Below are 15739 nucleotides of genomic sequence, written 5' to 3'. Positions count from 1 at the left end.
TGCTTCTTTAGACCTGTCTAAAATAAATAATGGATTTATTGCGAAGGTGTAGGCTATATTACATGGATTTATTATACTTTTTAAAATGTGTGGAATGTGTGGAAGCCAGGAGATGCTAAATGTGTTTATGTTAATTAATGGTCAATTATCGTGAGACCGACAGTTATTTGCTTGACAATCCCCGGCTGATGAAATTTTGTGACCACCATAGCCCTAGTATGGAGGAAACCTGGCACCATCCTTATGGTGATGCATGGTGGTGGCAGCATCATGCTGTGGGGATGTTTTTCAGTGGCAGGGAATGGGAGACTAGTCATGACCGAGGGAAAGAGTAACAGAACAAAGTACAGAGAGATCCTTGATCAAAACCTATTCCAGAGCACTCAGGACCTCAGACCTCAGACCCTAAGCACACAGCAAAGACAATGCAGGAGTGGCTTCGGGACAAGTCTCTAAATGTCCTTGAGTGGCCCAGCCAGTACCCGGACTTAAACCCAATCCAACATCTCTGGAGAGACCTGAAAATAGCTGTGCAGCGATGCTCCCCATACAACTTGACAAAGCTTGAGAGGATCTGTAGAGAAGAATAGGAGAAACTCCTCAAATACAGGTGTGCCAAGCTTGTGGCGTCATACCCAAGAAGACTCGAGACTATAATCGCTGCCAAAGGTGCTTCAACAAAGTACTGAGTAAAGGGTCCGAATACTTATGTAAATGTGATATTTCAGTGTTTTTTAAAATCAATTATCAAAAAATAAATAAAACAGTTTTTGCTTTGTCATTATGGGGTATTGTGCGTAGATTGATGAGGAAAAAAACAATTTAATCCATTTTAGAATAAGGCTGTAACGTAACAAAATGTATAAAAAGTCAAGGGGTGTGAATAATTTCTGAACGACCTTCAATAGATACACAACCTTTGTCAGGAAAAAAACTCAGTTGGGAGTGTAAATGTCTCCCATTCAATTGTGTTCACTTTCAAGTTGTGGGCACAAAGACAATGAATGCCACCAGGGAAAGACAGAAAATCAAAAGCCAAAGAAATATATGCTGCTGAAATGAACAAGAACAAGCCAGTAATTTCAAAGACAATTCACTATAATTTATACCAAACACTTTTACAACATTCATTACATTTTAATGATGTTTAAGTGTTAAGTACTTGAAGAAGATGGGGCTTTAAACAGATGTTACAACTCTGTGGTCACAACTCTGTGGTCACTAAAGATCCCATGGCATTGCAAGAGTATTGATGCTTTCAAGACAACTAGAAACTTGGGAAAAAAAACTAGGTCAAATCATGACGTCAGTGATCTTCAGGTCAGAAAGTTGGAGCTCTAGAAAGATGCCAGAGCTTCCAACTTGGAATTATAAGTTGAATGACCGTAAAAAAAAGCATGTAAACTGTATGAATAATGTGTAACAAAATATTTGTAGAAAACAAAAATGTAAAACTGTTACTTTTGTCCTCTGTAGAGGCGAGTGGATGGACCATGTGGGGTAATTGGGGGAAGGGTGGTGAGTTTCCCCTTACATTCTAAAGAGCTTTGGGTGTCTAGAAAAGTGCAAATTAATAATAATAATAATTATTATTATTATTCAATGTTTTGCCATCTTCCATAGCTTGAAAACCATGCCTTTGTACAGAGATGGAAACTGGTGGACTGCAAGGGTATGTTAAGTTAAATAAAGTGCCTAAGTGACAAATAAAGTAACACGGTTGAAGCTTTCATCTTAAATGATCCCAAAATCAAATGGACATTTCTGTGAAACTCTGTATGTTTAAATTGTGGATTTTGAAAATAAAATAAAAATTCAAGATGTGTCAATTTGTTTGTCTTCATGCCATTTTAAAAACAATGCAGCTATTGGAGTAAACCTATTTTGGGTTAAGACAAGTAACTAAGAGTAAGGGCAAACATCATGATAAGCTCGCAAGCTGAGTTTGAATAAGACATCTGATTACCACTTTGCATTTAGAATGGTTAGTTTTATTATATCTAATAAATAACCAAATCATTGATGGATCACTACATAAAATAAATGCATGTCTCTCGTCTCCCCATCACACTCCCTCATCTGATTGTTCAAGTAAGTAAGTAGTACCCCTCTCATTGCAAGGTTGCCATAAAGTGTTTCTTTACATGACATTTGACTGTTGTAAAGCACTGTAATGAATATACTCAATACAAATGCTAACATGTATTGGTGACATGACAAACTGCATGTTACTGCATTTCACAGCAACGTTTGTGAACTTGGGAACAGTGCAGTTTCAGATTTATTTGACACAAAGTTTAATTCATTCAGCCCCTTGTTTATTAGTGTGCTTGTGGTACTTCAGCACAAACACTTCTGCATTCTTATCCACAGCCATAGATAGATACATCTTCACGAACCTAAGAAGGTAAACTGAACAATTGTTTTTTATTTATAGAGGATATAGTTGCTTTTTGGTGGTTATCATGTAAACTACAAATCAAATGTTGTTAAATAATGTTAATTTTAATATTTTGTTAAAAAACCTACACTTCTGCTTTCTTATCCACTGCCATAGATATATTTGACTATCTACAGTATATATCAGTAATTGGTGACTTTTGCCTCCCTAAAATTGGTATCATTATCGGACTCAGAAATCCCATATTGGTTGGGCTCTAGACTCTACAATCTGCAAAGGATTCTAACTAGCACCAAAAAGGGTTCCCTATGGGGACTAACCGAAGAATCCTATATGGTTGTACTTAGCATCTTTTGTTTTTAAGAGTTTAGTCTACAGAACTGATCACTGGCTGGCCATGCCAGACTCACCTTACACCACACACTACTCTTTTCCAGTCAGTTGTCTTATGATATTGAGAGACTATATTCTATTGAGAGACGAATTGAATAGAGATGTTGTAGAGAGAGAGAGATGACGAGATGTTCTCGTGTGAGAGATGGCAGGTTAACGGAGATATTAGAGTGTAACAGAGATAACTCACTTGGCTTCCAGAGCCAGTGCGATGATCCCAGCAGCCAGGGGTGCTGAGGCTGACGTCCCCGTGTGGGAGTCTGTACACTTCTGTCTCAGGTCTGTAGTCACCTAGGAGAAGAGCGAGAGACGAGAGGAAACAACATCAGTTATATAGAGATCTCACAGAAACTATCGGATTTGCATGGAAGTTAAACAACTTGTGTAAATGCTTTATTTATCTATGCAAAATACGTTTGAGTATGTGGATCTCAAGTAAGGATTTTGTCATTGGGTAACTTCTGCCTAGGCAATCTGGTCTCAGAGCATTTCGTATTATTCTGTACGTAAATCTCAGACACTCAATTTTCGTATGGCTGTATTCATTTGTGGATGTCCATCACAAATTTCATATGATATATTACAAAATATGTTACGAATTTGCAAAACATATGATATGTTATGAAGTATAGCTAGGTGGCTAGCGTTAACTAGTTAGCTAGGCTAGGAGTTGGAGTTACGGTTACGGTTAAGTTTAGGAGTTAGGTCAAAGGGTTAAAGTTAGGGTTAGGGTTAGCTAAAAGAGTTAAGGTTAGTGGAAGTAGTGCTAAGTAGTTGAAACATCAAAGATACCAGGCCTGGTCTTCATAGCAGATTTTGAAAAGGCACTTGATAAAGTACGACTAGAATTTATATATAAATGCCTGGATTATTTGAATTTTGGTGAATCTCATATACAATCGGTTAAAGCTATGTACAACAACCCCAGGTGTAAAATAGTAAATAATGGTTACGTCTCAACTTTTCAGAGGAGTACAACAAGGTTGTCCATTGTCTCCCTATCTATTTATTATGAAAAGTGTACCATATTACGTATTGGATCGCTAAAAGACACAGTGTTTACACTACCTTGTAGTTTACCAATAAATTGGGCAGATGGTGAAGTAGACATACTTGGTATTCATATCTCAATAAATGTAAATGAACATATCACAATCAATTTCAATAGAAAGTTAGCAAAAATAAAGAAGATTCTGCAACCATGGAGAGGTAGACACTTGTCTATTTATGGATAAATCACATTGATTAACTCTTTGGTCCTATCACAGTTTACTTACGCTGCCTACTCCAGACAACTCTTTTTTTAAATCATATCATTTAATTTGAAATGCTAAGACAGACAAAATTAAATGTGCCTATTCATTTAATGAATACCAGTTTGGGGAAAAAAATTATTACATAAAAAAATGTAAACATCTCACTCACTAAAAGCTTCCCTCATACATATGAAATACTTAAACCCAAAATGGTTCTCCAGTAGATTATTAAGAAAGGCTCATACTTTGTTCAAAACTGGCCTTTTTGCCTTTATACAGTTTACAACTTCTCATTTCTGACTGATTGAAAATTAAATTTTGTTTAAAGTATCGCCCTTTCTTAAACAAGCCATACAAAGCTGGTTACAATTTCAGTTTTATCCTCCAGAAAAGATAGAACAAATATTACAACAAATATTATGGTTAAACTCAAATACAGTATACTGATTAATAATAAAACATTCTTTATGGATTTTTGTGTGACAATTTTATTATATTTATTAATGATATTATGAATAGAAACGATGGTGTTATGTCACATATGCAGCTATCGAAAATATATGGGAATGTCTGCTCAATCCAGACTTAGAACCAATTGATTGCAGCATTACCACAAAAATGGAGGATGCAAGTTGAAGAAGGTAGGGAACTTGTTGGTCTGCCATATATTCTAGATACAAATTGTATGAAAATAATTGGCATAAATATAAAAATATACCAGTTTAATTTGAGGACAAAAAATGTTGACAGCTGCACCATCAGGTGGCAAAATAAATGGGAAGAGATTTTTGACGTACCGATTCCATGGCACATGGTTTTATGAACTGAAACAAAAAAGCAACACTTGATTCGACACTTGAGTTTTTCAATTTAAATTATTATACAACATTCTTGCCACCAACAGGATGCTATATATATGGGGCATACAACAATCTCATCTCTGTAGATTTTGCTGCGAAGAGACAGACTCACTAGATCATTTATTCTGGTATTGCCCCTATGTAGCTTGTTTCTGGTCACAGGTTCAGGAATAGTTAACAAATCACAACATCCACTTAAAATTAACTTTACAAATAGCAGTGTTGGGTGATTTTATATAATAATACTTGTAGGAAAGGTTTTCATCTTTAGTTCACAATTTGTGGATACTATACGATTAGAAAGGTTCAAAATGTATGTAAAACATCACAGCACAATTGAAAAATATATGGCACACGAAACCAATGGAGGGTGGTCTATGGTGATAGGTGGGATGGGCTGAGTGTGGCTGAGGGGCGGGATTAAAGAGCTGAGGTCTATGGTGATAGGTGGGATGGGCTGAGTGTGGCTGAGGGGCGGGATTAAAGAGCTGAGGTCTATGGTGATAGGTGGGATGGGCTGAGTGTGGCTGAGGGGCGGGATTAAAGAGCTGAGGTCTATGGTGATAGGTGGGATGGGCTGAGAGGGGCGGGATGAAAGAGCTGAGGTCTATGCTGATAGGTGGGACGGGCTGAGGGGTGGCATTAAAGAGCTGATGTTCGGTAATGTATTATTGTTATGTGATTGCTATATATAAAAGTATCATGTATGTAAAATGCATGTATATGTAGCAGAAAAGCTGTAAAAAACTAAAAAGATATGTGTTCTCTGAATGAATAGGTTAATAAATAAAATTAAAAAATAGAAACATGAAAAAGTACCTAAAAAGTAGTAATGTTAAAGTTATGCATGATGAGATTTGAACTTGCAACCTTTGGGTTGCTAGATGTTCGCTTTATACACCAACCTGTCCACCCCGAGCAACCATGGTTGCTAGACATTCTCTTTATACACCCTCCCAACCACCCTACTTTTTTTTGTTGCCTTTAGCTTAAGTTTGTTTTACGTAACCCTACAGAACGTAACATATTATACTAAATGGAGTGTCGTCCTAGGAGGGACGAAAAGGTGGTGGAAAAGAGGAAAATGGAAGGAAAGTTGTGAGAGAGGAGAGGAGGAAAAAAGGGGGACAGAGCAGAGGCTCTCTAGTTTAGAGTGTTGTGTCACTTGTCAGAGGCAGAGTTAATCACCTCAGAGTGACACAGTGACACAGCCAGACTGAGAGGTGTATGTTTATTCACCTGCAGCAGCACTCTGGTGTGTTTGGGGGGAAAGGGGAGAAAGCGTTGAGTTGCAGGACTGTTTAAGTTAGTTGTGGTCCCTATATTGACAAACAGCTTAGAGGAAGTGTGGTGTTTCCTGGACTGTTTGTCAGTATATTAGTCACTATTAAGCTAAAAACTGACCAGAAGCGGGTGGGCGGAGCAAGCAGAGCGAGGCGGGTGGAAAGGACGGGACAGGCAGAGCAGTGACTGTATGCTAACAGGATAGTCCATATCTCCAATCATCTTTGCTGATAGTGATGTTGTGTTTCCATAAGCATTTCGCTACACCCGCAATAACATCTGCTAAACATGTGTATGTGACCAATAAAATTAGATTGGATAAGTGGATGAATTGGTCTAATTTAGCATGTATGCTAAAGCCTCAACCCTTAACTACCTCTTCCAATTCAAATGAGCTCGAAAGATAGTGAATGATAACATGATTTCTATTGTTTTGTGTGACTACAGTGGCAGCGATAAAACACAAAAATAGAGACACGCTCTAATTGAGCGAGGCATCAAAGCGGTCCCGCCCTGCTTCGGTTGGGTCATTATAATTCAAAACAATGCATTCCAAAATAAATAATACACATGCTCGCCTTCGGTGAGTTTAGGCCATTAGTTTGGTATGAATCAATGTCTGTTTCACGTGGAGGTTTACTCTGCTGTAGGTATGAGTGTGTTTGTGTGCCAGTGTCAATCTGTTTCTATGAGGTTTCCTCATGTGTGTATGTGTTTGTGTATCAGAGGTACATGCTAAAAGTTTCTGGTTAAGGTTGCCGTTACTGTGGGTGGATCATTATTCCAAATTATTAGGAGACTGTTTTATGTTGTGCTTTATTGTGTGTGATGAAGAGATCCTCCTGGACCTCGAGGGATTGCTAATGATGCCTCACGATCTGTTTCTCATTGGGGTTTCCGGAGCTGAAAATATATGGCGAGTGTAGGTGTGAAGGTGGGAGTGTGTATGTATGTGTGTATCATGTGGTACTTACTATCTGTTTCTTGTTGTGGCTGCCAAAGCTGAAGAACATGGTGAGGGTGAATGTAGGTCTGTGTGTGTGTGTGCTTATTGGGGTGTCTCAGGGGGAGTTTGGATATGCAAAAAACACATTTCCAATGGACGAATATAAGCACCCACCAAATTATTATTATTATTATTTGTATTATTATTATTATTATTATTATTATTACTCACTATCTGTTTCTCGTTGGGGTTCCCAGAGCTGAAGGTGGTGGCGAGGGTGGAGGAGCAGGCCTCGCTGTACCAGGGTACCATGCCGTACTGGGTGGTGCTGCTGATGGATAGTGTGTAGATGCTGTTGGTGTAGCCGTCACAGTTACAGCTGTCCTTCTCACGACCACCATTCCCCGATGCCCACACAAAGATGGAGCCCAGCCTGCCTCGGCCCTGGAAATGTACACATATAGGTAAGGATAACACACAGGCATCTAGAACACACACAAGCACAGATAACACACATACACATATTTAGACAAACATACAGTACACACAGACATAGATAGCACACCCACACGTTCCAGTGTGTGTATGTGGAGAGATGGATAGAGATGGAGTTTTTTTTGTGTGTGTGTGTGTGCATGCGTTGATGCATTTGTGTGAGTTTCCGGTTGAGAGACTGATAGTATGAAATATTGCACCAGACAAGGATGTTTTCCCCCATTCTGTAAAAGCCTTGACATCCCTTCCCTCCCTATGATACTGTATGTTATTGTATTTCTACTGACAAACACTGTACTGCTGCTGGCATACAGTGCATTCGGAAAGTATTAAGACCCCTTGACTTTTTCTACATTTTGTTACATTACAGCACTACTCTAAAATGTATTAAATTGTCCCCCCCCATCAATCTACACACAATACTACATAACGACAAAGCAAACAATTTTTTTGGTGTTTTTTTTGCAAATGTATAAAAAAAATGTAAAACTGAAATATCACATTTACATAAGTATTCAGATCCTTTACTCAGTACTTTGTTGAAGTACCTTTGGCAGTGATTACAGCCTCGAGTCTTCTTGGGTATGACGCTACTTGGCACACCTGTATTTGGGGAGTTTCTCCCATTCTTCTCTACAGATCCTCTCAAGCTCTTTCAGGTTGGATGGGGAGCTTCGCTGCACAGCTATTTTCAGGTCTCTCCAGAGATTTTGGATCTGGTTCAAGTCCTGGCTCTGGCTGCCTCAAGGATATTCAGAGACTTGTCCCGAAGCCACTCCTGCGTTGTCTTGTGTGCTTAGGGTTGATGTCCTTTTGGAAGGTGAACCTTCGCCCCCAGTCTGAGGTTCTGAGCGCTCTGGAACAGGTTTTCATCAAGGATCTCTCTGTACTTTGCTCCGTTCATCTTTCCCTCGATCCTGACTAGTCTCACAGTCCTTGTCACTGAAAAATATCCCCACATCATGATGCTGCCACCACGATGCTTCACCGTAGGGATGGTGTCAGGTTTCCTTCAGACGTGACGCTTGTCATGTGCCTTTCACTGAGGAGTGGACTGATTGGTGGAGTGCTGCAGAGATGGTTGTCCTTCTGGAAGGTACTCCCATTCTCCACAGAGGAACTCTGGAGCTCTGTCAGAGTGGTCACCTCCCTGACAAAGGCCCTTCTCCCGCGTTTGCTCAGTTTGGCCGGACAGCCAGCTCTAGGAAGAGTCTTAGTGGTTCCAAACTTCAAGCATGATGGAAGCCACTGTGTTTTTGGGTACCTTCAATGCTGAAGAAATGTTTTAGTACCCATCCCCAGATCTGTGCCTCGACACAATCCTGTCTCGGAGCTCTACAGACAATTCCTTCAACCACATGGCTTGGTTTTTGCGTATGAATACATATGTAAGTTGTATTTATTTTACTAGGCGAGTCAGTTAAGAACAAATTCTTATTTTCAATGACAGCCTAGGAACAGTGGGTTAACTGCCTTGTTCAGGGGCAGAACGACAGATTTTTACCTTGTCAGCTCGGGGATTTGATCTTGCAACCTTTCGGTTACTAATCCAAAGCTCTAACCACTAGACTACCTGACTCTACCTAAGGTAAATCTGTTTTTTATTTTGTAATAAATTTGCAAACATTTCTAAAAACCTGTTTGATTTGTCATTATGGGATATTGTGTGTAATTTAATAAATTTTAGAATAAGGCTGAAATGTAATAAAATATGGAAAAGGTCTAGGGGTTTGAATACTTTCCGAATGCACTGTAATTCATAAACAATGGCAGGCTATTTACTGTACACAGTTAGTTGACTGTGATTTGTTAGACAGATAAATTAGGGCATCATTGTACTGGGAGGAGCGGCATCATGATACAGTATAATATTATCTACTGAATACACTTATATCCACCTCCTCTCCATCTTTCATCTCCATGAAGACGCCATTAGTCACAACTAAATGAAACAGATTAATTGGGCCTTTCCATCACAACAGGCGGTAAGCATATCTCAATAAAGATATACTTTGAAGCTTTTTTTCTTTTCAGAACCAAATAGGAGAGGAGGTATACTGAGGATATACTGAGGAGAAAGATATCATTTGGAGGGAGAGGGAGAGAGAAAGGAGCTAGGGAGAGAGAGAAAACGAGGTGGAGAAAGACAACATTCAATAATGAAAAGGATATGAGCAGAGTGGCACAGTTGGACAGATATGAAGAAATAGAGGGATTGATTGAAAATGTGAAAGAGGTTGCATAAAAGAGCAGGGGAGAGAGCGAGATGAAGGGAGGGATAGAGGGGCTAAATAGGCACACACTCTACCTCACACTGCATTGTGCCTCAACTCCAGCTGAGACTGAGATGAGAAGCAGTGGAGGTGGGCGTGGGAGTGCCAGCGACATGAACAAAACAAATCATATCTCACACAAGCACATGCACACACACACAACACTGCTTAGGGAACTTAGCCCCAGTCTTTATGGATTTAAAGTAGTGCTGTGAGAATGTTATTTCCTAATCCCTGTCCTCTGTGGAGGGTTTGCCACAGCATGACTTAGTGGGACTCTCCCGCTCACCGCTGGATGGGCTTTTAAAAGGCCAACAGCCCTCACAATCCCTATTTTATTCTCACCACTGATGCATTGCTTGTTTTCTTAATGACTAAATCAACAGGTATTCCTAATCTTTCTGGAAATGTCCTGTTTTGCTGCAGGCATTTATTTTCTTTCCATTGCTCTATAATCCTGCAGGTTAGCATTTTTCATCAAATTGTACTGGAGGCAGCTCTGCAGTAGTGGTCACTAGCTGGTACAACCATGAATCCAAAACCTGATTTTAAACTTAACCCTGACCTGAACCACACTGCTAACCCTAATGTCTAACCATAACTTCAAATTAGCAACAAAAAGTACACTTTTTTTTCGTGAATTTTTACAATATAGCAAAGTATGGCTTTGCAGCTGGCCTATCTAAGACTCATAACAATAAGCATCAACCTGCCATTAAACTAGTGTTAGATATGAGATTTTACTATATGAATCATATTAAAACCATATTAAAACCATATTAAAAACTTCCATTAAAACTCCCTCTCCCACATTTTTTTACAAAGATGGCTATTCGCTATTCCAGGGTTTCTCAAACCTTTTGGGACCAGGGACCCTTTTTGTGATAGCAAATTCATCAGGGACCCCCTCATAATCAGAACACAGCTTGAGTGAGATAAAAAATAGCATACAAGGAGTTCTACTATAACTTTGGCAAGTGCATGGCCGGACGAACCAAGTCTCAGGCCCTGGAAGGAACATTTTCCTGCAATTCCACACATTTTGTCAAGGGGCAGAGAGATTTTTTTTATGTTACAACTTTAAAGAATTGCAGTTTTAAAGCTTAAATTACAGTGCATTAAAAAAATGGGGAATACAAGAAGTATCGAGTTGAAATATTTGTAATTGGTGGACTACAGTGAATACCAATATGCCTGTGAGCATCTCAGACCCATGTTGCCCAGAGTTAAGAACAGAAATTGTAGAATAATAATATTACATTGTATTATTTTACAACCTCTAAACTTATTCAACAGATCCCTTGGCCAAAATGTGTTTAATCTGTTGTTGTTAGTAATATTCATTAAAGATTTGTTATATATATTTTGATATCTGGCCACGGACCCAACTTTGAGAACCCCTGCTCTATTCCCCTCCTGTCTGAATCTGACCCTACGTCAGCAATTTCTCTCCTATTTCTTCTCTCCCATTTGTCATTCCACCATTGTATTAATGGGTTTCTGTTAATGTCCCATGCTGACACATGAGGAATGGTCTCGTTAACCTCAGATGATTTGTCCAATCCATCTGGGGCTCACTCTCCATCAAACCCAATGGGCCTGCTCGGACTCAGAGGGCAGGGGAAGAAACTAGGCGAGGGGATTGTATGTGGTTCTACGAGATGTGTATGATGTGTATGACATGGATATTGTATTGGGTGTTCTGGCCTGAAGTACCAGGTGTAACTATCATGCTACATATTCGTCGCCAGACCCACTGGCGACGAAGTCTATGCTAGGTAAAGCTCCGCCTTATCTCAGCTCACTGGTCACGATGGCAACACCCATCCGTAGCACGCGCTCCAGCAGGTGTATCTCACTGATCATCCATAAAGCCAACACCTCATTTGGCCGCCTTTCGTTCCAGTACTCTGCTGCCTGTGACTGGAACGAATTGCAAAAATCGCTGAAGTTGGAGACTTTTATCTCCCTCACCAACTTCAAACATCAGCTATCTGAGCAGCTAACCGATCGCTGCAGCTGTACATAGTCTATTGGTAAATAGCCCACCCTTTTCACCTACCTCATCCCCATACTGTTTTTATTTATTTACTTTTCTGCTCTTCTGCACACCAATATCTCTACCTGTACATGACCATCTGATCTTTTATCACTCCAGTGTTAATCTGCAAAATTGTAATTATTTGCCTACCTCCTCATGCCTTTTGCACACATTGTATATAGACCCCCCCTTTGTTTTCTACTGTGTTATTGACTTGTTAATTGTTTACTCCATGTGTAACTCTTTGTTGTATGCTCACACTGCTATGCTTTATCTTGGCCAGGTCGCAGTTGCAAATGAGAACTTGTTCTCAACTAGCCTACCTGGTTAAATAAAGGTGAAAAAAAAATAAAAAATAAATAAATGTCAGGTCTACAGCGTGCTCTCTGCTAAGCCAATAACATACTCTCAGTAAACCCATCAAATAAGACAGTGGTGAATAGTTACAGTTCTGGCGTGACATGACAGTAATTCCTGCTGGTGCTCCAGGCCAGAACACTCTCGAGTTTTACTTTAGAAATAATGTATACTGGATATCATAATGGAAAACCTAATCATCTTCTAAGATAATTTGTGAGTATGTGTGTATAACATAGAATTTGATACAGCAGTACGGTGAGTCCAAGACTAGTTTCCACTCTGGGACAATACAGTTGATCCTATCCTTTCTATGTGTGTTTCTTTGAAACAACATCTGGTAGGTATGTATCATGAACCATGTTTGCTCCAGTAATGACTGACCTCAGTGACTCCTCGGAGGAAGGCCTCCTTGGCTAGCTTGGCGGGGCCGTCTACCGTCTTCCCATCATCCTCTGGGCCCCAGCTGGCGCTGTAGATGTGGATGTGCTGTGAGTTCAGGCTGAGGGAGTGGGCCTCCACCATGTCTGTCACCTCCCCGTCCAGCATACGCACACCTGAACACACACACACACACACACACACACACACACACACACACACACACACACACACACACACACACACACACACACACACACACACACACAAGGAGAGATAGAAAGAGTGGGGGGTGAAGTCAGAGGGGAAATAAACTAAATAATACAGGCAGGGTGAGGCAGAAAGGGAAAAAAAGGTGAAGGTGACAGAGAGAGACAGCATGAGAGGAGAAGTAGCAGGGAACAGATCAACATGTACAGAATGGTTACCTGGAGGAAAATGTGGGAGGGTTATGATTTTTCAATTTCAGTCAAGGAGAGAGTTTAGTATTTTTTAAAATCTAATCCAGGGGAGGGTCATGTAATTTGTAATGGATGAAATTTCAATATTTATCAGTGTTTTAGAATTAGTTGTTTATTAGGCTATATATCGATGTGTGCCTGATGCCGCCCATCATCTCTGATTCTCCGCTGGGCACGCAATATCAATTGCGCCTACAGGCTATTTAATGTGGTCTCTAAAACATGATCCATAGCCTTTTGACTATAGCCTACGAAGTGCATACTCAGGGAAGCACAGAGCAAAGTCATATTTCTAAAATAGCTGCTGGGATGGTGTAAATAAAACTAGGCTGCATTACACACTGCAATGGATATGCCAACCTTGAGCCCCAGCCTCCTCTGCTCTTGCTGATCAAAAATGTTTTGCTGTGCTGTGTAGGGCTACGATGAAAGTTGAGGAGGAGAGCCAAAGGTTTTTTCCTGAAAATTATTTTTGATTAGGCCTATTCCAAAATCTTAAGCACAGACTAGCCTATAGGCTATGTTCTGTTCAGTTTGAGAAGGAGAGCATTTAGATGAGAAAGAGGACAGGAGGCCAACTTTGAAACACTATATATACAAAAGTATGTGGACACCCTTCAAATGAATGGATTCAGCTATTTCAGCCACACCCATTGCTGACACATGTATAAAATTGAGCACACAGCCATGCAATCTCTATAGACAAACATTGGCAGTAGAATGGCTTTACTGAAGAGCTCAGTGACTTTCAATGTGTCACCGTCATAGGAAGCCACCTTTCCAACAAGTCAGTTCGGTCAAATTTCTGCCCTGCTAGAGCTGTCAACTGTAAGTGCTGTTTGTGAAGTGGAAATGTCTACGAGCAACAATGGCTCAGCCACAAAGTGGTAGGCCACACAAGCTCACAGAACAGGACCACCGAGTGCTGAAGCACATAGCGCGTAAAAATCGTCTGTCCTTGGTTTCAACACTCACTATCGGGTTTCAAACTACCTCTGGAAGCAAATTCAGCACAATAACTGTTCGTCTGGAGCTTCATAAAATGGGTTTCCATGACCGAGCAGCCTCACACAAGCCTAAGATCCCCGACAATCGTCGGCTGGAGTGGTGTAAAGCTCGCCGCCATTGGACTCTGGAGCAGTGGAAACACGTTCTCTGGAGTGATGAATCACGCTGCACCATCTGCCAGTCCGACGGACAAATCTGGGTTTGGCAGATAGCAGGAGAATGATACCTGCCCCAATGCATAGTGCCAACCGTAAAGTTTGGTGGTGGAGGAATGATGGTCTGGGGCTGTTTTTCATAGTTTGTGCTAGGCCCCTTAGTTCCTTGAAGGGAAATCTTAACGATTCTGTGCTTCCAACTTTTTGGCAACAGTTTGCAGAAGGCTCTTTCCTGTTTCATAATGACAATGCCCCTGTGCACAAAGTGAGGTCCCGTGCACAAAGTGATGTCCATACAGAAATGGTTTGTGGAAGAACTTGACTGGGGAGCACATATTCCTGACCTCAACCCCATCAAACACCTTTGGAATGAATTGGAACACCGACTGCGAGCCAGGCCTTATCGCCCAACATCAGTGCCCAACCTCAATAATGCTCTTGTGGCTGAATGGAAGCATGTCCCCGCAGCAACATCTAGTGGAAAGCCTTCCCAGAAGAGTGGAGGCTGTTATAGCAGAAAAGGGGGGACCATATCATAGATTTTTATAAAAAATAATATAATTCTTGCACATGATGTATTTATCACAGTTATTGACCTCACAATTAGCCAGATTCGAGTAACTTACATTGTGGTGCTGAAACTTGAAGCAGCAGCCACGGCACAATCAATCGGAAATGGACAGCTCATGGTGCTGAAAGTAGGCAAATGCGAGTAGGCATAATTCATTTAAACCGTCTTCATTTTAGTTAGACTTCTGTTGGGGAATAATCAGAATTAGTTGGTAACATAGGTAAGATGTTTTATATTCATTATATGTTTGTGAGTCACTTCTCATCAGAATGTTTATTTTTGTATAATACTGTGGCCGGGTTGCAGTCATCTGTTCTCTGTCTGGACTAAGTTACTTGGGCCGCAGAGAGGGGAGAGGTCAAGCGTGTGCTCCACGCTTGTCTGTGTGCCAGTCAATATGTCTCTGTGATCTTGTCAAGGAGGGGTGGATTTGATATATGCCTGTTGATATGAGGATTTGTTTTATGGTTCTGAGAGCGAGAAAATAACATAGTTTAGGAGACAAAGCTGAACGATAATTTATGGCCAATGCTGTCTGGCTATGTGTGTCTTTGCTATAAAGGATCTCAGTTGCAATGTGTAAGGACTCTCAGAGAATTCATTGATAGACACTGAATTGATCTGAGAGTCACAGGGTTGTGATGGAGCTCATATAATTAAAGATGGACTTTATGATAACTCTGACTTGTGTGTGGTTTGCTCTCATGATTTGGTAAATACAGGAAATTTCCACGACACTTCATTGAGAACAAGAGTGCTTTGTCGTGGAGACTATTTCTTCCTATTTAAGAAATAAGAGGTAGCTGTTTGACAGACAAAATTAGGTCATAGGCTGCTATATACATAGATTTTTCGGT

General features: G+C 40.4%; 1 protein-coding gene across 2 annotated transcripts in view; it reads right to left on the bottom strand.

Moving 5' to 3' along the window:
* Positions 1-15739, bottom strand: part of LOC109867753 (furin-like) — a 179527-nt gene that overhangs the window by 20623 nt on the left and 143165 nt on the right. For both annotated transcript variants that reach the window (XM_031802119.1, XM_020457030.2), the window contains exons 8-10: positions 12691-12863; positions 7372-7584; positions 2985-3085 (exon numbers count right to left, since the gene is read on the bottom strand). In XM_031802119.1, the coding sequence (XP_031657979.1) occupies positions 2985-3085; positions 7372-7584; positions 12691-12863 (487 nt within the window). The remainder of the gene's footprint in view (positions 1-2984; positions 3086-7371; positions 7585-12690; positions 12864-15739) is intronic.

Source organism: Oncorhynchus kisutch, linkage group LG22 (assembly GCF_002021735.2).
Source record: "Oncorhynchus kisutch isolate 150728-3 linkage group LG22, Okis_V2, whole genome shotgun sequence".
Classification (NCBI taxonomy): Eukaryota; Metazoa; Chordata; class Actinopteri; order Salmoniformes; family Salmonidae; genus Oncorhynchus; species Oncorhynchus kisutch.
The sequence above is the reverse complement of the archived record's forward strand: the minus strand, read 5'-3'. Positions and strand labels throughout refer to the sequence as shown.